This window comes from Bombus huntii, chromosome 3, assembly GCF_024542735.1.
Source record: "Bombus huntii isolate Logan2020A chromosome 3, iyBomHunt1.1, whole genome shotgun sequence".
NCBI lineage: Eukaryota > Metazoa > Arthropoda > Insecta > Hymenoptera > Apidae > Bombus > Bombus huntii.
This window is the reverse complement of record NC_066240.1, coordinates 12,517,711-12,544,549: the sequence shown is the minus strand read 5'-3', so window position 1 is coordinate 12,544,549 and position 26,839 is coordinate 12,517,711. Positions and strand designations below refer to the sequence as shown.

At 31.8% G+C, this 26,839-nt stretch overlaps 6 protein-coding genes across 7 annotated transcripts; 3 read left to right on the top strand and 3 right to left on the bottom strand.

The window, feature by feature from the left end:
• The first annotated feature begins 98 nt into the window (after nt 1–98).
• On the top strand, nt 99–4,347 carry LOC126863621 (serine/threonine-protein phosphatase 4 regulatory subunit 2). Its single transcript, XM_050613956.1, has one exon. It carries the CDS (start codon nt 796–798, stop codon nt 2,734–2,736), a length of 1,941 nt encoding a protein of 646 aa, XP_050469913.1. The 5' UTR covers nt 99–795; the 3' UTR covers nt 2,737–4,347.
• On the bottom strand, nt 4,320–6,724 carry LOC126863618 (ATP-binding cassette sub-family B member 10, mitochondrial). Its single transcript, XM_050613951.1, has 3 exons — nt 5,980–6,724; nt 4,801–5,909; nt 4,320–4,734 (listed from the first exon to the last, which is right to left on the bottom strand). Exons 1-3 carry the CDS (start codon nt 6,572–6,574, stop codon nt 4,474–4,476), a joined length of 1,965 nt encoding a protein of 654 aa, XP_050469908.1. The 5' UTR covers nt 6,575–6,724; the 3' UTR covers nt 4,320–4,473.
• A 425-nt stretch (nt 6,725–7,149) lies between these two features.
• On the top strand, nt 7,150–16,057 carry LOC126863589 (serine/threonine-protein kinase mTOR). The gene is made up of 7 exons (XM_050613857.1): nt 7,150–7,811; nt 7,884–14,169; nt 14,257–14,399; nt 14,478–14,618; nt 14,685–15,309; nt 15,439–15,619; nt 15,745–16,057. Exons 2-7 carry the CDS (start codon nt 7,947–7,949, stop codon nt 15,758–15,760), a joined length of 7,329 nt encoding a protein of 2,442 aa, XP_050469814.1. The 5' UTR covers nt 7,150–7,811; nt 7,884–7,946; the 3' UTR covers nt 15,761–16,057.
• A 59-nt stretch (nt 16,058–16,116) lies between these two features.
• On the bottom strand, nt 16,117–17,410 carry LOC126863672 (cytidine deaminase-like). Of its 2 annotated transcripts, XM_050614090.1 has the most exons (3): nt 17,117–17,410; nt 16,675–16,716; nt 16,117–16,596 (listed from the first exon to the last, which is right to left on the bottom strand). In XM_050614090.1, the coding sequence occupies exons 1-3, from the start codon at nt 17,151–17,153 to the stop codon at nt 16,307–16,309; spliced, it is 369 nt and encodes a 122-aa protein (XP_050470047.1). In that variant the 5' UTR covers nt 17,154–17,410; the 3' UTR covers nt 16,117–16,306. The 2 variants fall into 2 exon arrangements, with proteins under 2 accessions (XP_050470047.1, XP_050470046.1); XM_050614089.1 differs by having other exon boundaries at nt 16,117–16,716.
• A 534-nt stretch (nt 17,411–17,944) lies between these two features.
• Nucleotides 17,945–23,688, top strand: LOC126863604 (ubiquitin conjugation factor E4 B). Its single transcript, XM_050613914.1, has 8 exons — nt 17,945–18,534; nt 19,254–19,547; nt 19,634–20,038; nt 20,113–21,479; nt 21,563–21,710; nt 21,776–22,462; nt 22,537–22,858; nt 22,931–23,688. The coding sequence occupies exons 1-8, from the start codon at nt 18,511–18,513 to the stop codon at nt 22,993–22,995; spliced, it is 3,312 nt and encodes a 1,103-aa protein (XP_050469871.1). The 5' UTR covers nt 17,945–18,510; the 3' UTR covers nt 22,996–23,688.
• A 381-nt stretch (nt 23,689–24,069) lies between these two features.
• LOC126863648 (uncharacterized) lies at nt 24,070–26,703 on the bottom strand. Its single transcript, XM_050614040.1, has 4 exons — nt 25,972–26,703; nt 25,700–25,826; nt 25,467–25,614; nt 24,070–25,393 (listed from the first exon to the last, which is right to left on the bottom strand). The coding sequence occupies exons 1-4, from the start codon at nt 26,077–26,079 to the stop codon at nt 24,685–24,687; spliced, it is 1,092 nt and encodes a 363-aa protein (XP_050469997.1). The 5' UTR covers nt 26,080–26,703; the 3' UTR covers nt 24,070–24,684.
• Nucleotides 26,704–26,839: the final 136 nt, after the last annotated feature.

Sequence of the window (26,839 nt, the reverse complement as noted above, 5' to 3'; positions counted from 1 at the left end):
CATATTATAAAATCTTCATGTTCAAAATCTTAAGGTAATGTTGAAATAAATCCATGATATATATATATAATATTTAGCAATTTGAAACCTATATATATATTTTCCAATATTTTTATTTTATAAATGAATATAAAATTTATTTGATCGTGTATTATTACTAAATATAATAATTTAGAAAAATAATTGTAAATCCTTAGGTTATTAACATACTATTAACTGTATGTATTACTAATACCACTACTTGAAATTGAATACTATGAAATTTAAATGTCTTATTTATCTTTTATATTACTTGTATTATTTATAATTATTATCATTTTGTTTTTATCCAATTGTCAGATATTATTTTTAAACATATATATATATATATGAAGTATTTATAGCAATAAAAGAGGTATAGATATATATGTATATTTTATCCTTTATTGATGTAAATTTTATGTGAAATATACTTTATATGACAATATTGTATCATTCCAAACATATGAAGAAATCGAAATAGATTCCGTAAATCCGATTTAAATGTATAAAAATCGTAAATTGTTTTATTAGTTGAAAAAATAATATGATAAATGAAAACTAACCAAACGCTGTCAACGTTGACATGTTTTTAAGGTATTGGTAGCACTGCTTCGTCCCTTGCCCTTCATTGTTGCTATTTAGTACCCGGTGTGTTTGCGTTTTTCATTGCTTCTTGCGTAAAGTTTTACCATAGATTTTTACCAATCCGACGAGAGTCGACAGAAATAATTTAGCGACCAAAAGAAAGCGGAGAGGCTAGCGCAGGAGGTGAAGATGGATAATTTAGAGGAGGTATTGCAAGCACTTGACGAATTTCAGAAAGTGCGTCCAAGTGAGATACCTCGAGAACTCGAGGATTATTTGTGTTGGGTTGCGAAAACCGGTGATCCTGTTTATCAGTGGTCACTGATCAAAACATTGTTCAGGGAGAAACTGACACGCGTGATGACTGAATTTTACGAAAGTTGTCCGACACTTGACCTAGCACCGTGTCCGAATGTCGAACATTTCAATTATGACACGATGAAAAGCAATCTCCTCGAACGTTTGGAATCATTTGCAAACGCCCCATTTACTATTCAACGAATTTGTGAGCTATTAACAGTACCTCGCAAGGAGTACAACAGGGTTGACAAGTTCATGAGAGCTATTGAGAAGAATATTTTGGTTGTTTCCACTAGAGAACCTGGACCACTATCTAGAAGGAACGAGAATGGTGATGGTATGGTTAATGGATCTGTAGATGAGGATGCATCTGTAACACAGCCTCCTCAAGATGTAGAGATGGAATATTGGGAAAAAGATTGTCCTTCCACAGTTACAATTAGTGTGCATACTGTTGAAAATGAAACACCTTTGTTACATACTGTTGTACCAACCAATGACATAATAAAACACGTATTTGGTTTTCAAAAACCTTCACATGAGAAAGTAGAATCAACATCTTCTAAGTCCGACATTGTGGTATCTAATTCCATACCAACTACTTCAGAATTTTCTGGTGTGTCCAATTTGAATTCTCAAGCACAAACACAGGATTCACAGATTGGACCTACGATGCAAAACATGTCAACCATTGTTCCTGAAACTTCTGGAATTATTAGTGATGTTTCAGAAGCAATTATGAACGAGGACACCAGTTCTCAGCCTAGCTTAGAGTTAGAAAATGAAGGAGGAGATCCTGCAGACTCCTCAAGGAAATTGCAAACTACTTTTCAGACTAAAGATTTCAGTTCAAATGAGAATAAATCATCGAAGTTTTATGTAGATAATTCTAAAGTGAATGAGAAGACAGAGATGGAGACAATGTCAATACATGTACAAGAAGATTCAAGTAAAAGTAATGATATATTGGTTAAGTCAGATGTTGAAATCAAAACAGTATTGGACAACAAAGAATCAGTTAATCCAGTTGTTGAAAATCTTTTAAATACTAATGAAAATTTGGAAAGCACAATAAAGTTAGGTACGGAAGTAGGAAACATTCAATCAATTATCAATACATCTGGTTCAAACAAGGAATCATTAACATTAAAAAATAACAATATGGGAAGTACATCTACAACAAATAATTCAGAACAATCTACAAATAATTTAATTTTATCTACTGATAATGTAAATACAGAAGAAACTATAAATACATCAGAAGATATGTCTGTAGATGTAGAGAATCTAAAGGAACAAAGTAAAGAAGTAGAATTAATAAAAGATTCAAAACCTTTAGTGGAGGAACCATGTTCTAAAGCTAACGCAATAAAAAATTTTAATTGTAACCAGGAAAAAGATAATTTAACTATCACAGAAACTGTAGAAGATGAGAACAAGATGAGAGTGATGAAGTCCATAGTACCTGATCCAATTCCTATTGTCGAAGAACCAAGAGACTCAGAATGTATTAATGTAAAGGAAGATATCTCACCAATTGTTGAAATAACAGAAGAATCAGAAAATCAAAATCCTACGATAACATGTCAATCAGAACACAAAGAAAAAATGTCTATTGAAGATAGTAATGTAGCGCAATTACAAGGTAATAATATAACTTCTATCAGAAATAAAATAGAGGATAGTGACACAGTAATAGAAAATGTCATGAGTAAAAAAGGACAGGAAGCAGTGGAACTAATGGAAGTAGATGAAGAAGAAACATTATCCGTATTTCAACAGGATGATGAACCCATGGAGCAAGAGGCAGTACAATCATCTAGAAGTTAATAACGTGTAAGAAGAAGGTTCTATTCACTTATTTTTAATATTTGATTTTTATTATAACAGAAAACATGAAGAAGAACAAATACTGAAAAAACGATTGTTTACATTACAAAATTTTTTATTGTAGTTCAAACATGATTTATATATGACTTCTCTTAAGTGATTTGATACATAAGTCGTATAAAGAGATATTGTAAGATTTACAAGAAATTCTCTAATCATATGTTCTTTACCATTTCATTAACTTTATAATTACCATTAAATCAGGTAAATTTTGGAATTGTACAGAGATGTGTTCATATGAATTTCTAAGCTCCTGTAGAAAGCAAAACACTACCTATTTCCAGAACATTATAATATTAATGACCAGTTTTGACCATGGTTTGGATTTTATTTCAAATTAATTTATAAACAAGCTTAACAGTAAATTTATGCAGATAAAGTTTCTACTTAGAATGTGGCTGTGTTTGTAACTGAAGCACATAAAATTTTTACATGGCTTGTAACAAATATAACATGTGATATAAACAAAGAAACATTTTAAACATACATTTTGGTGCTTTGCAATATATTTTACTGGCAAATAGGGAGCATAAATCCAATCATTGTGGACTAAATCAATTACTGATCTTACATAAAAAGATGTCTCAAAATTTTATTAATTGAGAAATAATTCTCAACATAAAAGATGCACTGGGTCTTTGAAATTAATACTTATTAGACATATTTCTATAAAGATGACTGATCAATTGTATTAAGCATAGATGAGATCAAACCATAGATTCCATTTAACGATTCAAGTTGAAATTGATAAAAAAAGATGCCTTTATTATATACATCTCCTATATAGAAAAGGGTAAAACATAGTAAGAATAAAATGTTTGTCTTTTCTAGTTGGAGAAATGAATGATACTGCTCTCTTTATGTCTTGCTGTGTTTTCCTAGAAATGTAACAGTTGAATAATTGTCAGATAATACAAATATGGCAATATTCTCTTTTCTGTTAAAATGGAGATTATATTACCGGCTTGTGTAATTTAATAATCAGCCTAGTTTAATTATAACAACAATTTGCTTCTGGTCATATGTTTTTATTGAATATTTTTATGCAGACACAAGTCTAGAGATGGTTTATCTTAAAAATAATTATAATAACAATATATTAATTTAAATACAACATAGATCAATGATATAATACATTGATATAACTTAAAATAGCAGTGTATATTATTTTATAGAAAATATATTAAAAATTATTACCAAATAGTAATTATTTACAATACCTGCCTTATTCCTTAGATTAAAAATATATATATATATATAATTTTGTGATTAAATCACAGCTTGATGTAGTAATTGTTTGTGTTTTATAAATTATTTAAGCACACCATATAAACATGTATTAGGTCTCATTTCTAAAATGTTTAATTTGTCTTTGGTGAGATTTTTTTTCACTCTTTGTGAAAATGATTTATATATACACAAAATATGGTTTTAAAATTTCATAAGAAATAGAACATGATATAGATAAAAGTTACGAATATTTAAAAACCATAATTACAGAATAAAACATTGTATTTCAGAAATTAAATTAATAAATTTATTAATCATTTATTACAGATGCTATTTTCAATAACCTTTGTACATTATTTTTATAGATTATTAAGTATTTCTTAGTATTTCTGGTTTACTGAACACATTAATCATTAATTATTGGTGATTTTTATTAAACTCCAGAAATTAAGCAAAGGTTTGATGTTGAACTAACTTATGAAAATAACTGTCCTTTAAGCTCACAAGTTCTTTATAAGTTCCCGTTTCCGTTACTTGCCCTTCTTTCAAAACAATGACTTTATCTGCATTTTTTATTGTACTTAATCTGTGAGCTATGGTTAGAACTGTCCGTCCTTGAACAGCTTTTTCTAAAGCTTTCTGTACATAATGTTCACTCTCTGCATCTAATGCACTTGTAGCTTCATCCAAGATTAAGATTTTAGGCTCCTAAGTACAAATAATTCTGAATTACTAGTTTTTATTGGACAATTTTTATCTCAGTAATGCTCTTACCTTTATTAAAGCCCTAGCGATAGCAACTCTTTGCCTTTGTCCACCACTAAGAGTAATACCCCGTTCTCCAACTAATGTATCTAAACCATCTGGCATATTTTTTGTAAATTCTAAAACGTGTGCATATTTTGCAACTTCTTCTACATCATGTTTTACTGAATCTATTGCTCCATATAATATGTTCTCTCTTATTGTACCACTAAAGAGAATAGGTTCCTGAGAAACTATACTGATCTGTGATCTCACCCATGCTGGGTTAAGAGATTGAAGATCATGTTTGTCCAAAAGTATAGATCCTAAATTGGGATCATAAAGTCTCAATAAGAGTGAAGCTATTGTAGACTTTCCAGAACCTGATGCTCCAACGATAGCAATTACCATACATGGTGGGATTTTTAAACTGAAGTTTTTCAAAACCCATGTATTTCTTCTTGTAGGATAAGCAAAATTGACATTTTGGAATTCAATATCACCGGATAACTGCTTTTCCAGAATTTTACCACCTTGAATTGGTATTGTTGGCTCTCTTTCAATCAATTCAGCTAAACGCATATTTGCGCCTAATGCTTTATTTAATTCACTATAAAATGAAGATAAGCCATTTAAAGATATTGCAACATACACTGCATACATTAAGAATGCGCTTAAGCTTCCAACTGTAAGAGAGGAATCGGAAATCATAGCCCCACCATAATATAAAACAGACAAGATAATCACATTTCCAGAAAAACCAGTTAATCCAAAAAATATCCCTCTGCATAAACTTTCCTTATAACAAATTTTAAGCACATTGTCTAGCTGAGAATTATAATAATTGGATTCATTTATTTCTTTTGAAAAAGCTTTTACTGTTCTTATATTGCTAATTCTCTCTTCAGCAATTGTATTTAGTTCTGCTAAATTATTTTGCATGTCTTTAGAAATCTTCTTTAAATAGCGACCACATACTATGGCTAAACCTGCAACTGGTGGCACGATAGTTAGACCAATTATGGCCAATTTAGGCGAAGCATAAAGCATCATTGATATCCCACAAATACTCATAAAAGTAGAACGTAATCCATCTGATATGTTACTTGTTAATGCTTGGCTAACAAGTTGTGTATCTCCTGAAATTAATTAACAATATGAAAGATTGATACATATATAAAAGAATTTTTAAAAAGTTAAGAGTTATACCAGACAATCGACCAACAAATTCTCCTGTATTACATTTATCAAAAACTGCTATTTCTTGTCGAAGAATGGCAGCATACAATTGTTTTCTTAAAGACTGCGTAATCCTATGTCCAGTAGTAGACATTAAATATATTCTGCAGAAATTGCATAGAGCTCCAATAACAAATACTCCAAACAAAATAATGCACAATTGATTAAGGTTTTTCTTCGTATCTTCTTTGTCACTTGCATAAATAATATCAATTAATTTTCCTAAAGAAAATGGTACTACCATTGTTATAGTAGATGAAATTAATAAAAAGGTAATAGCACCGAATAACCTCCATTTCTCAGGTACTGCTAGGACAATTAAATTTTTTAATTCTGACGTTTCTCTTTTTTTTGTGGTAAATCGTACTGTAGAGTTTAAACTTTTGGTTTTTATAGCATTCGTTGTATGACATCTTAAAATTGAAAATATAGGGCTCTTTCTACTAAATCTGATTGATGGCGTTAAACACGTATAAAATAACTGTTTATGTGTGACCATTGATTTGCGAAATTTTATTCTTTGTGAAGAAATGCTTCTTGTAAATAACCTCCAAACGAGTACCATGTTTTTTAGTACGTTTATCAACTAAGCAATTCACAAAATGAAAAGTCATTAAAACTTGTGTTTCATCGTTAATGATGTAAGATTGATGAATGTTATGACACTTTCAAAGTGAACAATAGGTAAATTGAATATATTATAATCTATTAATATCAAAAGCTATATTTGAAATATTTTTCAATACATGTTTATAAAACTTTAGTTTGATGTTAATAATTATTGATTGACAATTTGTTTTAATTTCATAATCAATTTAAAATCAGCTGTACATTGAAAAACTACTCCTGTAATCACGTGACTTGATAGACAATGAATGAACCGTGTGTAAATTTGATGTGAAAGAACATTTTGTGTGGTTGATTTTAGTGTATTTATTTATTTCTCATCGTATGGTATGAACTATACTCATGCATATGTTCTAATATACATATTATGTATATGTATGTTCATATATCTGTAGTCAATATAGAAGATATAAATAAATATAAAATTTATATGCTGATATATATTATGTATTTAATAAAAATAGAACTTTAAAGTTTTATTTTATAAAGTTAAAAAATTACAACATTAATTTAAAGTCAGGAATCTTAAAACAAAATGAACTAACTTTTGGAATATATGATTAATAAATACTTTATAGCATGATTTACATTAACTGTATGACAGATATAAGAAAAAGTTAAAATTGACATGAATTTAATATTGTTGATTTAATATTTGAAATATTTATTTTTGTTAAAAAATATATTGAATAATTTATGAATTAGTTTGTACTTTTTTTATATTTCTATGTAGTTTTAAGATTATAAACTATGTTTAAATTAGAAATAATAGATAACGTAAATGCATCCTATATCAAGAGGAGTGGGGGAAATGTCCTAAAGCGCACAATTTAGTTGAGCATCCCATATTAACCAATGTAGAGGTTATAAACTTAAGATAATTCTTTCTAAAGGCGCACTATCTCATTGTTTTTCTATATTTACCACAAATTCACTGAATTAATGGCATTGAACTAATTTAGTTATTTGTGTGTACACGACACACAGATTTTCATTCGTAATTTATTTCACTTGTAATTGGTGTGCATCAAAACATGAAGAATATATATGACAGACGTACTGTAATAATGTGATTGAAAACACATTGAAAACTTTAATCATCAAGAAATTTAAAGGAGTCATAACAATCATGAAAATGGTTCATCATAACGCAAAATTCGTGTGATGTCAAATAGGTATATAAGAGATAACACTACTTTACATTTCCTCTTAACCCCTTTCAATGTTTAAAAATGTCATCTTTTTAGATATCATTACGAGAATATTTATAAAAGTACTATCGTAGAAGTGGCATCTGTAAATTTTTAACAATGTCGAGTACACTTGTACAACAATTTGTTCAGAGACTTAAATCCAGGAATGAAGAAATACGTAACAAAGCAGCTAGAGACCTGTGTCTCTATGTTAAAACAGAACTACGCGAAGCATCACAGGAAGAAATTACAGCTTTTATGGATGAATTTAATCACCACATATTTGAGATGGTATCTGGGTCAGATGTAAATGAAAAAAAGGGTGGGATCTTAGCCATAGTTTGCCTTATTGGAGCTGATGTAGGGAATATTAACACAAGAACTATAAGATTTGCAAATTATTTAAGGAATTTATTACCTTCTAATGATGTGGGTGTTATGGAGTTAGCTGCGAAAACAGTTGGTAAACTAGCATTAGTTTCTGGTACTTATACAGCAGAATATGTAGAATTTGAAGTAAAGCGTGCCTTTGAATGGCTTGGTGGTGATAGACATGAAGGTAAAAGACATGCTGCTGTCCTTGTCTTAAGAGAACTTGCTGTTTCTATGCCTACATATTTTTTTCAACAAGTGACACCATTTTTCGAACTCATATTTAATGCAATACGTGATCCAAAACCTGTAATAAGAGAAGGCGCTGTTGAAGCATTGAGGGCTGCTTTGGTTGTCACTGCACAGAGAGAAACAGCAAAACAAATGCACAAATCACAATGGTACAAGCAATGTTATGATGAAATTGTGTCAGGATTTGAAGAAGTGTATACCAGAGAAAGAGGAGTAAATAGAGATGATAGAATACATGGTTCACTGCTGGTATTGAATGAATTGCTAAGATGTAGTAACATTCAGTGGGAGAGAAATTATGAAACGTTAATGGAACGACTAAATTGTTCTACCCAACAAAATGAAAACGATATATTATCGTTGATGCCGCGATTAAAAACAACGATAGTGTCTAAGTGGTCTAGTTCTTCTCAAAATTCTACCAATTCTCAACAAACATTATATCCAGCACATGAATCTGCAGTATGTCGTTGTTTAATGCAAGAAAGATTAGATGATATTTATAATGATGTAATGAACCAGAGAATGTCTAGAAATCCACATATCCAACATGCTCTTATGATGTTGTTACCTAGGCTTGCAGCATTTAATAAAGAAAAATTTACGAAAGATCACTTAAGAGAATCATTAACGTATCTTTTAATGACTTTACGTAGTAGAGAGAAAGATCGATATGCCGCATTTACTACAATTGGACTTATAGCAGTTGCGGTAGAAGATTCGATAAATCCCTATCTTTCAAAAATTATGGAAGTGATCAAGAATTTGTTACCTTCTAAGGAAACGTCTACTAAAAAACGTGGAGCATCTTTGGAACCTGCAGTATTCGTTTGTATTACTTTACTCGGACATGCGGTAAAACAAGTAATAGCTGCAGATGTGAGAGATCTGTTAGAATCTATGTTACAGACTGGATTAAGTCCCATTCTTACAACATCTCTCAGGGAACTAGCTCACAGTGTACCATCATTGAAACCTGATATATCTCAAGGACTTTTACGAATGTTATCTCAAGTTTTGATGCAGAAACCCTTAAGACATCCTGGTGCACCATGGACTGCAACTAGTCCTATCTCTGGACCTCCCACTGAAGTGGATATTCCATCTACAGTTTTAGCATTGAAGACTCTTGGAACCTTTAATTTTGATGGCAATCCACTTTTACAGTTTGTAAGGCGATGTGCCGACCATTTTCTTACGTCTGAACAAGCAGAAGTTCGATTAGAGGCTGTAAGAACATGTTCACGATTGTTGCGATTAGCGTTAAATCAACCTGGACCAACAGTAACTAATACTGTCTCTACTGTTCTTGGAAAATTGTTAGTTGTGGGCATAACAGACACAGATCCTGATGTAAGACTTTGGGTTTTAGCTTCCCTAGATGACTCATTTGATATTCATTTGGCACAAGCAGAAAATCTTTCTGCATTATTTATTGCGATGAATGATGAAATGTTCGAAATAAGAGAATTAGCAATCCGCACAATCGGACGATTAAGCACGATGAATCCAGCATACGTTATGCCCTCTCTTCGTAAAACACTTATTCAATTTTTAACAGAATTAGAACACTCAGGTATGGGTCGTAACAAGGAGCAAGCTGCACGAATGTTGGATCATCTGGTCGTCAGTGCGCCAAGACTTATTCGACCATACATGGAACCCATCCTGAAAGTCCTTGTCCCAAAGTTAAAGGAACCTGAATCTAATCCTGGTGTGATTCTAGCTATACTACGTGCTATTGGTGATCTAGCGGAAGTTAATGGTGCTGAAATGCAACAATGGATGCCTGAGCTCCTCTGTATATTGCTAGAGATGCTAGTCGATGCAAGTTCTCCAGAAAAAAGGGGAGTTGCTTTATGGGTCCTTGGTCAACTAGTTGGAAGCACAGGACATGTTGTTAAACCATATATGCAATATCCTTCATTACTAGATGTATTGATAAATTTCTTAAAAACAGAGCAACAATTAATTATTAGAAGAGAAACTATAAGAGTTCTTGGATTATTAGGTGCTTTGGATCCATATAAACATAAGATGAATCTTGGTCAGATTGACTCTCAATTGGATACACTCACTTCTATGGCTGATACTAAAAGTGAAACTGAAAACACACAAGATTTAACTACTAGCGAAATGTTAGTGAATATGTCCTCGTCAACTTTAGAAGAATATTATCCAGCTATCGCAATTGCAACGCTTATGAGAATTATCCGTGATCCGACGTTATCGCAGCATCATACTATGGTGGTTCAAGCTGTAACCTTTATATTTAAAAGTTTAGGTATTAAATGTGTTCCATATATCTCTCAAGTGATGCCGAGCTTCCTTAATGTGGTTCGTACAGCAGATGTTAACTTTCGAGAGTTCCTGTTTCAACAACTGGCTGTCCTTATTGCCATTGTGAAGCAGCATATTAGAAATTATTTAGACGATATATTTAATTTGATTAAAGAATTTTGGACTGTGAATAGTCCATTACAGAGCACGCTGATACTTTTAGTTGAACATATTGCTGTAGCATTAGGTGCAGAATTTAAAATATACTTACCTCAATTGATGCCACAAATATTAAGAGTTTTAACGCATGACACAAGTAAGGATAGATGGGTCACAGTGAAGCTTCTTCAAGCACTCCAAAAATTTGGAAATAATCTAGACAATTATCTTCATCTAGTTTTACCACCAATTGTAAAATTATTCCATGCCACTGATTGCCCAATAACTGTGAACAAAGTGGCGCTTGAAACTGTTGATCATTTAGCAGATACATTGGATTTCACAGATTTTGCATCTAGAATCGTGCATCCTTTGGTACGGACTTTGGATCAGTGTCCAGAGCTACGAAATACGGCGATGGACACATTATGCGCGTTAGTGATACAATTAGGGAAAAAATATCAGATCTTTATCTTATTAGTACAGAAAGTTATGACGAAACATAAAATTGTTAATTCGCGTTACGATGTTCTAATTGATAAAATTTTGACAGAGACTACCGTTGCTGACGGCGAAGATTATCTCTTAATGAGACATCGACATGCAAGAAACAAAAATCGTGACTTATCTTTGACACCGTCTGACACGACTACGATTAAAAGATTACATGTATCCGCTTCGAATCTTCAAAAAGCCTGGACTGCAACGAGAAGAGTTTCAAAGGACGATTGGCTGGAATGGCTAAGAAGTTTGTCGATAGGTTTGCTCAAAGAATCACCGTCACCTGCATTAAGATCATGTTGGGCTCTTGCACAAACCTATTCTCAATTACCGAGAGACTTATTTAATGCTGCTTTCGTTTCCTGTTGGACTGAATTAGACGACACGTACAAAGCGGAACTTATACAAACTTTACAACAAGCATTAATGGTTCCTGATCTTCCAGAGATAACACAGACGATCTTAAACCTAGCAGAATTCATGGAACATTGTGATAAGGGGCCATTACCTTTGGATAATAAAATTTTGGGTGAAAGAGCAATGCACTGTAGAGCTTATGCAAAGGCATTACATTATAAAGAAGACGAGTTTCACAAAAGCAGAAATAGCAATGTTTTTGAATCTTTAATTTCTATCAATAACAAACTTCAACAAAAAGAAGCTGCAGAAGGTTTACTGGAATATGTTATGAATCAAAATAATCAACAAGACTTAAAAGTGCAAATTCGTTGGTATGAAAAATTGCATAATTGGGATAAAGCTTTGCAATTGTACAGAGAAAGATTAGAAAGCAACTCTACGGATGTAGAGTCAACTCTAGGTGAAATGCGTTGTTTAGAAGCTCTTGGGGAATGGGGACAATTGCACGATGTCGCTACGAAACAGTGGTCACATCAAAGCGACGAAACCAAGCAGAGAATGGCTAGAATGGCAGCGGCTGCAGCATGGGGTTTAAATCAGTGGGAAAGTATGGAAAAATATGTCTCCTTGATACCAAAGGATACTCAAGATGGCGCCTTTTATAGAGCTGTTTTAGCAATTCATGATGAACAATATGATATTGCTCATCAGCTAATTGATAGTGCTAGAGATTTATTAGACACAGAATTGACTGCCATGGCTGGTGAAAGTTATCAGAGAGCTTATAATGCCATGGTGGAGGTCCAGAAGTTAGCAGAACTAGAGGAAGTAATACAATTTAAATTGGTCCCAGAAAGAAGATCCACTATTAAATCCATGTGGTGGGAAAGGCTTCAAGGTGGGCAGAGGATAGTTGAAGACTGGCAAAAGATTATACAGGTTCACACACTGGTAGTTTCACCCCAGGATGATATGTATACATGGTTAAAATACGCTAGTCTCTGCAGGAAAAGTGGCAGTTTAATGTTATGTCACAAAACATTAGTTATGTTGCTTGGAACAGATCCTTCTTTAACTCCTGATCAGCCATTACCAACCACTCATCCTCAAGTGACATTCGCTTATTGCAAGCACATGTGGGTGGCAAATAAACGCGAAGAAGCGTACAATCAGTTGCAAAGATTTGTGCAGATGTCTTTACAACCGACGACTGTGTCGGTGGTAAATCAAGAAGATGAGAAACAACAAGAAGTAAGAAAACGATTACTTGCTAGATGTTATTTGAAGCTTGGAGAATGGTTGGAAGCTTTGCAGGGCATAAATGAACATTCTATTCCGGCGGTGCTATCTTATTATGCTGCAGCTACAGAACACGATCCTACTTGGTACAAAGCATGGCATGCTTTTGCATATACTAACTTTGAAACGGTTTTATTTTATAAACATCAACAAGGCGATTCGAATAATGAGAACATTCCAGGAAACGGAACTCGCGGTAATCTTTCTAGTTCACAATACATATCTCAATTTACTGTACCAGCAGTTGAAGGGTTTTTCAGATCTATTAATCTTTCCCATGGTAATTCTTTGCAAGATACACTTCGTTTGTTGACCTTATGGTTTGATTATGGTCAGTGGCCAGAAGTGTATGAAGCTATCGTCGAAGGTATCCGTTTAATCGAAATTAATACTTGGCTACAAGTAATTCCGCAACTTATAGCAAGGATAGATACACCCAGAGCTTTAGTTGGTAGATGTATACATCATCTCTTGATAGATATTGGAAAAACACATCCTCAAGCCTTGGTCTATCCTTTGACTGTAGCGTCGAAAAGCGCCAGTCATGCCAGAAAGACTGCCGCCAATAAAATTCTTAAAAGTATGTGCGAACATAGCCCGACTCTGGTGCAACAAGCAATGATGGCTAGTGATGAATTAATCAGAGTCGCGATTCTCTGGCATGAATTGTGGCATGAAGGGCTGGAAGAAGCCAGCAGATTATATTTCGGTGAAAGAAACGTTCGGGGAATGTTTGATACGTTAGAGCCCTTACATGCAATGTTAGAGAGAGGCCCACAGACTTTAAAAGAAACATCTTTCAATCAAGCTTACGGCAGAGATTTAATGGAGGCACAAGAATGGTGTCGCAGATATAAAGCTTCGCGCAATGTCCGTGATTTGAATCAAGCTTGGGATTTGTATTATCACGTTTTTAGGAGGATATCTCGACAGTTACCGCAGCTAACTAGTTTAGAACTTCAGTATGTCAGTCCAAAATTACTTCTTTGTAGGGATTTAGAATTGGCCGTGCCAGGCAGCTATAGTCCTGGACAACCAATAGTTAGGATAGCAAGTATACATAGTTCCATGCAAGTGATAACAAGCAAACAGCGACCGCGAAAATTATGTATAAAAGGTCAGCTATCTTTGAATTTCATTAGTTAATTTAATATGTAATTAATCATTGAACACATTAAACATTTTAAATATTTAACGTTTGTAGGTAGCAATGGTAAAGATTACATGTTCCTTTTGAAAGGACATGAAGATCTCAGACAGGATGAACGAGTAATGCAATTATTTGGTCTAGTCAATACCCTCCTGTTGCATGATCCAGATACCTTTAGAAGAAATCTTACTATCCAAGTAAGTATATCAAAATATTGAAAAGCCTATAATATTATTTCACAATGTAGAATTTTATTAACTAGATTTTATATTCAGAGGTATGCTGTAATTCCACTATCCACAAATAGTGGTTTGATTGGTTGGGTACCACATTGTGATACATTACATACATTAATTAGAGATTACAGAGAAAAAAAGAAAATACTACTAAACATAGAACATAAGATAATGTTAAGAGTAAGTACATAATACTATATATATGTTATCCTGTTTTAGTTAATTTAATTACAAGTTGATTTACAGATGGCACCGGGTTATGACCATCTTATGCTCATGCAAAAGGTTGAAGTGTTCGAACATGCCCTTGAGCATACACATGGTGATGATTTGTCACGACTTCTTTGGTTAAAATCACCGTCAAGTGAAGTATGGTTTGATCGTAGAACAAATTACACTCGTTCTCTCGCTGTAATGTCTATAGTAGGATATATTCTTGGCCTTGGTGATCGACATCCATCTAATTTGATGTTGGATCGTTTAAGTGGGAAAATATTGCACATTGACTTCGGAGATTGCTTCGAAGTAGCCATGACTCGTGAGAAGTTTCCCGAGAAAATTCCGTTCCGGCTAACAAGAATGTTAATCAATGCAATGGAAGTAACGGGAATCGAGGGCACGTACAGAAGAACTTGTGAATCAGTAATGTCAGTCTTACATCGTAACAAAGATAGTTTGATGGCAGTGCTAGAAGCGTTTGTTTATGATCCTTTGTTAAACTGGCGGTTGATGGACAATGCCGCATTAAAAGGTAAAAGATCTGATGCCCAAGGAATGAGTGCCAGTAGTAATCAAGAGCACAGCGATGTATTAGATTCTCTTACCGCCACATTACCAAAGAAAGGAGTACCATGTAGCGTTGAAAATGGAGGTAAATTATTTATCTTGATAAAATTCAAGTTTTTGTAGTCTATGAAACAGAAAGAATAATGATAATTAAAAATTTGCATGTAAATAATAAAATACGTGAAAAAATAAATTGGACTTATTATTACTGTAGGTGATACTAATCAACCAGAAGCATTGAACAAAAAAGCTCTTACCATCATAACAAGAGTAAGGGATAAATTAACTGGACGTGATTTCTCTCACGAAGAAACACTGAGTGTCCAACGCCAAGTTGATCTTTTAATTCAGCAAGCTACTAATAACGAGAATTTGTGTCAATGTTACATTGGATGGTATTTTTTTATTACTTTATTTACAATATATTACATATAAATATTAAATATAATTTTATAATTATTTATTAATTCTATAATATAATGTATTGTTATATGTTAATGAAATCATATTTAATTTACAGGTGCCCTTTCTGGTAAATATGAATTTTCGTAGATGAGGACCTTAATGTGTATGATGTGCAGTCTCGTTCCTGTTTTTGCATTTTTTATTATTAAGAAATAATTATATGTAGTATCATACCATTAGATCATATTGTACATATATAAGCTATATTATTATATTGATTGTATATAATACTCATGTTATTCCTGCTTATAAAGTACAATGTACATTAGAAAAAACACGCTTTAGAAACCATATGATAATCAATTTTTATGTAAACATGAAAAGATCTACTCAGGAATAAGATTATAGTAACAATATTTTTTTCTTAAGGATTGTCTTTGTATTTATTGAAATTTGTATAGGAACTGATATCTGAATTGTTTAATCATACTGTTCATATACTAACTTTATTATTGATAAGTTTATACAATGTACACAACAATGTTTGCACATTTTTATTATAGGACAGAACAATATCCTAGTATATCAATTGATATAAAAATGAACTATGATTTTAAAGAAATACTAAATGATGTTTTAGACATTGGTGCGTGGTTTAGCCTTCTTTTATTAAGAATTTATTGTAATGTTTCTGCGTTTCCCAACCCAAAGGCACAAGGTAATAGGTTACTTAGCGAAGTTTTTAACACATCCTTCATTAGAGGTTCTGCTAAATAAATTGGTATATCACCAAACTCTGCGATAGCTTGTCTACAAAAGCCACATGGTGTGGTAAAATTATTGTTCACTTTATTAGCTACAACTGCTAGGACTTTAAACTTTCTTTTCCCTTCTGACACTGCTTTAACAATAGCTGTTCTTTCAGCACATGTTCCTACAGGATAAGATGCATTTTCTACATTGCACCCTGTGAAAATGATCCCATCGGTACAAAGCACTCCAGCTCCGACTTTAAACTTACTATAGGGTGAATAAGAGTACTCACGAGCAGCTATACTCTTCTTTATTAGAGATTGAATATCTGGTTCTATAAAACATAAATATTTATAAAAAAGTTAGCGCTATTAATCTTCGTTTAGTAAATTTATAAACTGAAATGAAAGTTTTAAAATGAAATGAATATTTTAGTGAAATAATTTATGGCTATTGTACAAAAATAAAATCCACAAAAATATTCTACAATATATCAAAATAAAGACAAATTAACACAATTACTAATTATAAAATATTACGTAAATTGTTAGTGAAAAATATTTTCTAATGATATACGTAATTTATATGTAAATATGGTAACATATTGTTTTACAACACAACTTGATTCACAGCAAATAATGACAAATAAATTTATCTACGATATCAAGTCAAGAAAATGGCAATAATAGTTGGTGAACTCAGTTGCACAAACATATCGTAGCATTAATATTTACCTATATCCGTGAAATCAATAATTTCTTCTGTATTCATTTTGGTACGATTTATTAAATATTATGTATATGTATTTTTAGGAAGTTTAATTGCGATTTAACTTGTATTTACGTATGCTTACGTATGCTCTTTTGCCTAGATTTGATATTAGATAAGATCATTTGTCCTATATAACACATTACCTTATCTAATCTTAAGAGAATCCTATTTTAATCCTATCTTAAAAGTAGAAAAAGATATTATGTACAACACAAATGTACAACAATGATATGAATTAGCAAATTTGCTAGAAATTCACAGCCATACATATAAATGATATTGACAACCAATAGGAATGCGCGATTTAAGAGGTAATAAAAATCCTTTCACATTACTTTTTTATGGTTTCATATAATCATTAACCATAGTAATTATTTATTAATGTACATATGTTTTGGTAAAATTGCCCAAAGTATTCTATAACATTTATAATTCAATTTCTTACGTACACTTTTAGCCTAAGCTTAAATTAAATACTAAATTGAGAATTCAATTTTTAAAAGAATACGTTTTCCATAATAACTTTATTGTAGTCTATTTTATTAGAATATAAAATTATATTTGTCATTAAAAAAAATTCTTTATCTTCAAAAAGATTATTATCGTCATATTATCATTTGTGCTTTTCCGTATTTGTAAAAATAAGGAAGATATCGAAGATGATAAAGATTATTGTCTCATACTATATATGTGAATATTTATATGAGAATATAACAAATAAAATCTTTTTATTCCTGTTGACTTTGCCAACAGGGAGGTAGGTTACCAAGTTCGGTGGTTGAACTGAATATGGTTTCTACACTTACCGCTGTAAATCATAGAGGGCATAACGAAACTTGTGATTTTTTTGCACGATCGATATTCTAGAACATGTGACACAAAGTTCCATAAAGTGTTAGGTCTGTCCTGTATACATATCTGGTTTGTGTTATAACATCACAAGTTGTTTAGTCAGTCTGTAGTGTAGTTGCTGATCATTTTACTACTACAACGATGAATTTCTCTCGATTCTTGGTAATGGTCTACTGCGCAACCGGCAAAACTGCGTTGACGAAACTGTAGTTACCATTATCAATGCGAGAGAGCGTTCTATCGTATATTAGTTGCTCAGCTGTTTTGAAGAATCGACGCAGCTTAACAGTGATTATCCGTAACGCAGTGTAGAATTGCTGCTTTCACGTCCAAACGCAAACAGATGTGGAGTGGCTGTCCAAATTTTTGACGTATCTCGTTTACGATTCTCTGAACAAGCGAATACAATTTTTCTATAGAATTTTTATAACACCAGCGACCGTGGGGATCACAGTTGATCGTGTCAGAGGTTAGAGAGATCAAAAGAAAAAATAAAGAAATCGCCATGAGCGAGTTAAGCCAAGAGGAAGTGAGTACCAATGCACCGTTTCCAATCGTTATTCAATAGCGTCCGTAAGTCCGTTTTGTTGTTACCATTCCTTTCGCTTTATACTTGCCCTTTTCTCACTATTTTCGTTACATGAAAGGGAATATGACAGGGCCGTTTACCAGGGAATAGGAAAGAATAACAGGATAAAGAATGGTCTCATCGACGAGACAATAATTGCAAAATAGTCGTTATTCTACTTATGGTATTGTGTTAAGATAATTATATAACATAATAAATAAAAACTGATTTTTCCATTGTAATAATACAATTTTTTAGAGTGATTCTCTTGTCATCAACTACAACGTTTATTTACTTTCTTTTGTAATGTAAACAAAAATCGTGTATTTCATTGTTTTAAGATATGTATGAGATATTATTTTTAATATAAACAGATTTATTTAAAAATGAACTATATATTTTATACATTTATAAGAGTATTCTTTTTATTTTTTATTGTTATTGTTTATGGTCTTTGTTCTTGATATAAATATAGCAAGTCTTTGTCTAGATCTTATGTAGTTCTGATTATTATGTCATCTCTTTTTGTGTCCTATTAAATAGTATTTTCAATGTGGAAAGTTATTATAAAACAAAATTTTTATTGGAATTATGTCATCTATGGATTGTTAAGAAGTTATCTTGTAGAAAAATGAAAATAATATTAGATATTAAATAATTAACATATATTTAAATTGTAGGTAAGAAGAAGACGTATGGCTCGTTTAGCGGGCTTAGACAGCTTCAGTTCAACAGTCAATTCAAATCACAATAATGATCCAGTTTCTCCAAATACACCGGGTCCATCTAAAACATTTACAGAACAAATAATATCACCACTGAAACAACAACAATTTCAAAATCCTGGAGTACCAATGGAGATAGAAGAAAGTAATAACAAGCAATGTAGCAGTTCTGGTGTTGATATAGATTCAGGGATTGAAAATATGGAAGTTGAAGAGCCTGATAGAAAAGAATTAAAACCAAGATCACGCGTAAGCACATATATATATATATATATATATCTTTTTTTGTTAATGTATATAAAATATTACTATTATTATATTCATTTACTCTTTAGACTACAAGTTCCAGTACAGAGGTAACTACAGAACAAATACATGCAGTTATATCACGTGTACTACGCATATCGTGGAAAGAACCAGCAGAGGGTTGTATATTTTTACCACAAACAGCAACATATGCGTTATCAACAAAACTCGTTGATGCCACAGAGATTATAAATCAAGCATTAATGGAGGTTTTATGCATGTTTATGAGGGATGAGGATCCTTTAAAAGAAATTAATATAGACACCTCCTCGGATAGGGAAGATAGTCCAAATAGTCAAACAAGTCCATTACAAAGTCCGGTCACAACATTTTGCCGTTGTGATATTTGTTGTAAGTCGTCGCAACCTAAAAGTCTCATTTATTTACTAGACTGCTATTCAAGAGTTGCGATTGAAGAACGAAATCACCCAAAGGTACAGTTGACATTAATTTTCAGCCATAATACATGCCTTGCCAAATGATGTAATACTAACTTTTCTATGAACAGAAATCGAGTACACCACCACTGTCTGATGTACTAGCTGTTCTAAGGGCACAGTGTGTTCAGTATTCCAGTCTTGTACTACAAGGCCTAGTTGGTATTTCTCAGTCTTCAACCACATACCCGTTATCCATGACACCTCTTCTGTACCCAGTACTTTCGCAAAGTTTACCTCGTGGTTATTTACACGAGCTTGTTGCGAGAACGCACACAAATGCAGCAGTATGTAATAAAATTTTTACACCACTCTTACAAGGCTTGTATCTTTCGATGCAGCAAGCCAGTTTAATTAGGAATACGCATCGAAGACCGATTGAAGCATTAGAAGAGTTAATAGAAATTTGTTGTGGACCGAGTAGTAATGTACGACCAATCTGTCGTTTAATCGTTCATCAAATTCAATTTTTACCTGACATTATGACGTCGGCCGCTGGTAAAGAAATTACAACAACGTCTCTCCTTGGACCGTTTTTGTCGGTTTCTGTGTTCGCAGAGGATCAACTGGACATGGCTGAAACATTCCTCAGTGGTAATCTGTTCGTCAATAAATCGATAACTTTAACGTTACAACAAGAATTAGAAAGTATCAGAACATCACTCCATAAGATATTTCATGCGATACTCGCGAGTAGTAACTGCCGTGAAGCTATGTTAACATACTTAGCAACATTATTACGTTACAATGAAAAACGTGCTCAAATACAAACGGAAGAATTCTCTCTTGCCGGAGACGGATTTATGCTGAATCTCTTGTCGGTGTTACAAAAGCTTTCTGTAAAAATTAAACTGGACACGGTAGATCCATTGTATCCGTTTCATCCAGCAAGTTTTATTGAAATAAAGAACGATACAAGGCTGAAACTTACGTGCCAAGAAGTTACCGATTGGTTAAAACATTTAGAAAGGACACACAAGTGGGTCGAGCCAAAGTTTCCAACACAATGTTGGTTCCTTACTCTACATTGTCACCACATAGCGTTGTTACCGGCTTTACAGAAATACCAGAGAAAGCTGAGGACTTTACGTGATGTGCAAAAAATGCTCGATGATCTACAAGCTACCGAACCGCAATGGAAAGACAGCCCTTTCGCTAGCCGTAATAAAGAATTGATAGAACGTTGTAAGGAACAATTGAAACATCTTGGCAAATCTAAAGTATACACAGATGCTGGATTAATTGATCCTGTTTTATTGAGAAGGTGCTTGCACTTTTACATATCTGTAGCAGAGATTCTGCTAAGTTTATTGACACAAACTTCACCAGGAAATCCTATTCCCGAACTGCCTTTGCCTCAAGAGGTTCCACAAAAGTTCACAGCATTACCAGAATGGTATGTCGAAGATATTGCAGAATTTATACTATTTACTCTTCAGTAAGTACTGTTTTGTATTGTCTAATATCAAGATGTCACAATAATTCGTATACTATATTATTATTATCTCCTATCTTTCATAGATTTTGCCCTGGTGTGATAATAAACAACATGGATAATTCACTCATTACATGGTTACTTGTAGTAGTATGTACTCCACATTGTATACGAAATCCGTATTTAATAGCGAAAATTATTGAAGTAATATTTGTAATAAATCCCAACGTTCAGGTAAATAAAAAAAAGATTGTAATTATATATTTTCTTGAACAATATCTAATAAATTTTCATTTTAGGGACGAACTGAATCACTCCACGATCAAGTAATGGCACATCCTATATCAAAAACGTTATTAGCATCATATTTGATGAAATTTTACACTGATGTCGAAACGACCGGCTCTAGTTCAGAATTTTATGATAAATTTTCGATTCGTTATCACATTAGTTTAATACTGAAATCTATGTGGGATAGTCCAGTCCATCGCAAGTCGATCATTGATGAAAGCAATAATGGGAATCAATTTGTGAAATTTATTAACATGTTAATGAACGACACCACATTTTTACTTGATGAAAGTTTGGAATCGTTAAAGCGTATTCATGAAATTCAAGAACTAATGTCAGATCTTAAAGCATGGTCAGCGTTATCCCGTGAACAACAACATTCGCGGATGAAACAATTGGCTGCAGATGAGAGACAAGCCAGATCTTATCTCACTTTGGCCAAGGAAACTGTTGCTATGTTCCAATATTTAACAGATGATATTACAGAACCATTTTTGCGGCCAGAGTTAGTTGGAAGATTATGTGCCATGTTAAATTTTAATCTACAACAATTATGTGGTCCTAAATGTAAAAACTTAAAAGTAAGGATACCACAAAAATATGGGTGGGAACCAAGAGCTTTACTAAGTCAATTGGTCGACATATATCTACATCTTGATTGCGAAATTTTTGCCGCTGCTTTGGCTGCCGATGAAGTAAGTTTATGATGGTATTAATACATGAAGTGAATAATGGAAAAATGTTGTTCTAATGAATGCTATTATTGCAGCGTTCATTCTGCATGGAGCTATTTATTGATGCCGCAAACAAGTTAGAAAGATCAGTAATCAAATCTATCATAGAGATAGAAAGATTTGTAGCGCTTGCGGAACGTGCTGCAGATATAGCAAGGGATAATCGTGCGCGTGATGCAGATTATGGTGACGCACCGGAAGAATTTCGAGACCCACTTATGGACACACTCATGGAAGAACCTGTTAAACTTCCGTCTGGTATAGTTATGGATAAAGCAGTTATTATTAGACATCTTCTCAATAGTGCTACAGATCCTTTTAGTCGACAACCTCTCAGCGAAGATATGCTTACACCAAGTGAGTAAATGAAATCACTTTTTTTTCTAATGGAAAAAGAATATTTAGTGATTAATTATTCCGTATTCCTAGTGCCCGATTTGGAGAAAAGAATATCAATGTGGAAACAACAAAAGAAAAAATCGACAAAAATATAAATTGTGATCCTAATACAATAATCATTTTATGGAAGCATCACGATATTGTGTAGTTAATATTACTACATGATATATTGTACCAGCCCATAGATGTATCACTCTGTGGTAAATGAATACAGTGCAATGATCTCGCTAATGTGCAAATATTGCACTCAATAAATTTACAGTTTTAATACATTAAAACGTTAAACAGACTGCAGCTAGGTAACCGCCTGCACATTACTCTTAAAGAAAGAACAGATACTTTTAAAAAACTTGTAAATAATTGCTGGCTGATAACATCAGTATCCAGAGAAATTAAAATCTTATTTACAAACTTAGCACTTGTTCCTTTGTACGTTTTAAATATACGAGACTGCGAATGAAAAATTACAACATATGATCGATTATAAGAATAGTAAGTTAAGCAGAGTAGAAACAGGAAAGGTTAATTATTTAAACCCTTTCATTTGAAATTTGGTAATTTATGAACGGATATAAAAAAAAACATTATTTGATGCAAAATTTATGTAAATGATTTATACAAAATATTTAAAAAGTTGTTATAAAAGCTTCTTTTTAAACGTTAACACGTATTGCATGATGGAGAAAGATAATTTGCAGCGATTATGATTCTTTTTAAAGATGTACATGGTAAATGTATCATGCGTATTCCTTCAATAAATTTCATGAGTAAAGATCTGTATCTGTGTATATAGTAATACGTTATTCGAAACAATTCCATCCAATAAAATATTTTTTGTTTCTACAATGTAAAGTATTCAAAAGGATTTTTAAAAAAATTTTATTTGTAATTATGCTTTCTTCATTAAAAATCTGGATATCTCGTTATTTCAAGACAAAATATGTATTTTTGCTTTACAACTCTAGAAATGAAATGCATTTACTGAAAATAGCCATAGATTTGTAACATTTTGAAAACTTAAGAAAAGCAATGCAGATTTTCAAAAAATATGTTTATAGTTCACTATTTCCACATCAATTAAAAGTTCTTTTTGCAAATCGCATTTATATAATTATATTTTCATACTTCATTATCAATTGCTGATATTACATAAATTTATCATTAAATAATGTTAAAGACAATTTAAAAAAATTTTATTAATTGTAAATACAAACATAAAAAGTATCTTGTATTGTTAAAGACAATGTTAAATAACATAAAAGTATAATCTATACTAAATTAATTGCTACCGATAATTAGAAAATATATTATTTGTTATATTCCCATTTTATGTACTATGATTAATGTTTAATTGCATTCTAATTACATTTAAAATTCATAAATTTTACATTATGGAAAAGATGAGAAACTTAAATAATGAATATGAATCAACTGCCACTGCAATTGTAATGTTATTTTGCAAGTAATTTAAATATTTTACTTTCTTCTTTTATATACTTTTAAAATATTCTTTTTTATAGGAGAATTAATTATACTTGATAATTAAGAAATCATTTACACTATATTTGTAAATATCTTAAATGTAAATTTTTAAAATAAACGAGAAAGTTCATGAAATTAAACAAATATTTAAGCATAAGATATGTAAATGACAAATTACATATTGTAAATTATATATAAAAATATAATATTTAGATAATACTGAATTATTTTATTTAAATTAAAAAAAATATGAATACATATATATATCTTTGTTGACCATTATTTATAAAGCAGAATTACACTTATGAAACATTGTTCATTGATCTTCCCCTGCCTAGTCCAATTTTTTTCAACTTATCAGTGTTCAATGTAATCTTTCCTCTGCCAATTCCCATTGAACTAACTACTGATTCTAAGTCCTCTATACAAGAGTCTTCATTTGCTCCCCTTCCTAGTCCAATTTTTCTCAACTGATCAGTGTTCAATGTAATCTTCCCTCTGCCAATTCCCACTGAACTAACTACTGATTCTAAGTCCTCTATACAAGAGTCTTCATTTGCTCCTCTTCCTAGTCCAATTTTTTTCAACTGATTAGTGTTCAGTGTAATCTTTCCTCTGCCAATTCCCATTGAACTAACTACTAATTCTGAGTCCTCTATACAAGAGTCTCCATTTGCTCCTCTTCTTAGTCCAATTTTTTTCAACTGATCAGTGTTCAATGTAATCTTTCCTCTGCCAATTCCCATTGAACTAATTACTGATTCTGAATCCTCTATACAAGAGTCTTCATTTGCTCCCCTTCCTAGCCCAATTTTTTTCAACTGATCAGTGTTCAATGTAATCTTTCCTCTGCCAATTCCCATTGAACTAACTACTGATTCTAGGTCCTCAATACAATAGTCTTCACTCCCTTCTTTTAACATAGCTTCAGAGAAACCACGTGGTGCTCTTATAAATATATCATCTAAGCTTCTTTTTTTCAATTTATATCGAGGAGAGTCACAATGAGCCCTTATAAACATATAAAAAGGTCATAAATAAGTAACAAATCAATATTGAATAAAAACAAAAACTTCATTATTACTTTGAATCAATGTTATTGCCCACAGAATATTCTTCTTCAGTTATGGTATTGGAATTGTCATTAATATCTATGTCCCAATTTTCTTTACAATCTATTGTACTTGAAAGATCTGGAGGTACAAAATTTGTTGCACCATGTTTTCTTATTTCTATGAAACAATATATTTTGATATTTTATTTGAAAAGGTATAAAATATGTTAGAAATAAAATATAAAAGTAGAAAAAAAAAAGACCTGAATATATTTCTGATTCCAATATATTACGTGTGGGACAGGTAGTGATATGTTCCTCAAATTCTTTTTTAGACAATCGGTGGGATGCATTATATGGACACATGAGCTTATAATGTTCAGGATATTGCTATTTTAAAGATTTAATGTATTTACATAACTATATTATAAGAATTTTTCATATATTTACATAACTATATTTTGAGAATATTTCACGAAGATTGTTTATTGTTTGGAATTATTAAAAGATCAATGTGTTTATAATACACACTTACTTTTTCGCATTTGATAATGTGCTTTGGAAGACGAGATTTTGCGACAGAGTGACTTTTGTCATACGGACATACCACAATCGGATCAAGGAGCGTTTGATATTTGTGCATTTTGAGTTTTTTTTAATAAAAAGTAGCTTATTAAGTGTACAATTTTATACTAAATGTTGAAATCAATTTTTGTATGTTTTAATGTTATAACGTTTTAACGATCTCTCTCTATGTTTGTTCTATCGATAATCGAAATTATACTTTTCAATATATCGATTAAGATCGATAATCATGTTTATATCAACTTATATTTTGAAGAGAAAAAAACATGAAAAACACGCGACATAGTTAAAGTTATAAATTACTTATGTTTTAATAATAAAAATTCCATAACATTTTGTTGTATTTATGGATATATCGAACTTATTAAAACGTACGGGAAATGATTTTTTTTAAACAGGAAACAAAGGAAAAATAATTGATACACAATGATTTATTAAATTATTGCCATAAAAACTTAGCTTTTTTCTTTACTACTCGTATTTTATATGATATATATATTGTTCTCGTTGAGATTGCGTTGTTTACATAAATATATGATAGAAACAAGAGATATTACCATGGATCTACTTTCATAAATAGTTGTGATTAATTTATACATATGATAAAATTAATTCTAATGTATTATAGTGGTTTAATCGTTTATAAGTTGTATCTTATATTTTACATTTAGAGGTACAATATATTGTTTTATTTTTGACGAACGAGTGAAATTAATTTTAATTTTATTACTTTGGTTTTTCGTAGTATGTAAACATTTCCATCTATTTGCATCCTGCACTTTAAAATAGGAAGGAACAATAAAGTAATTATAAACACT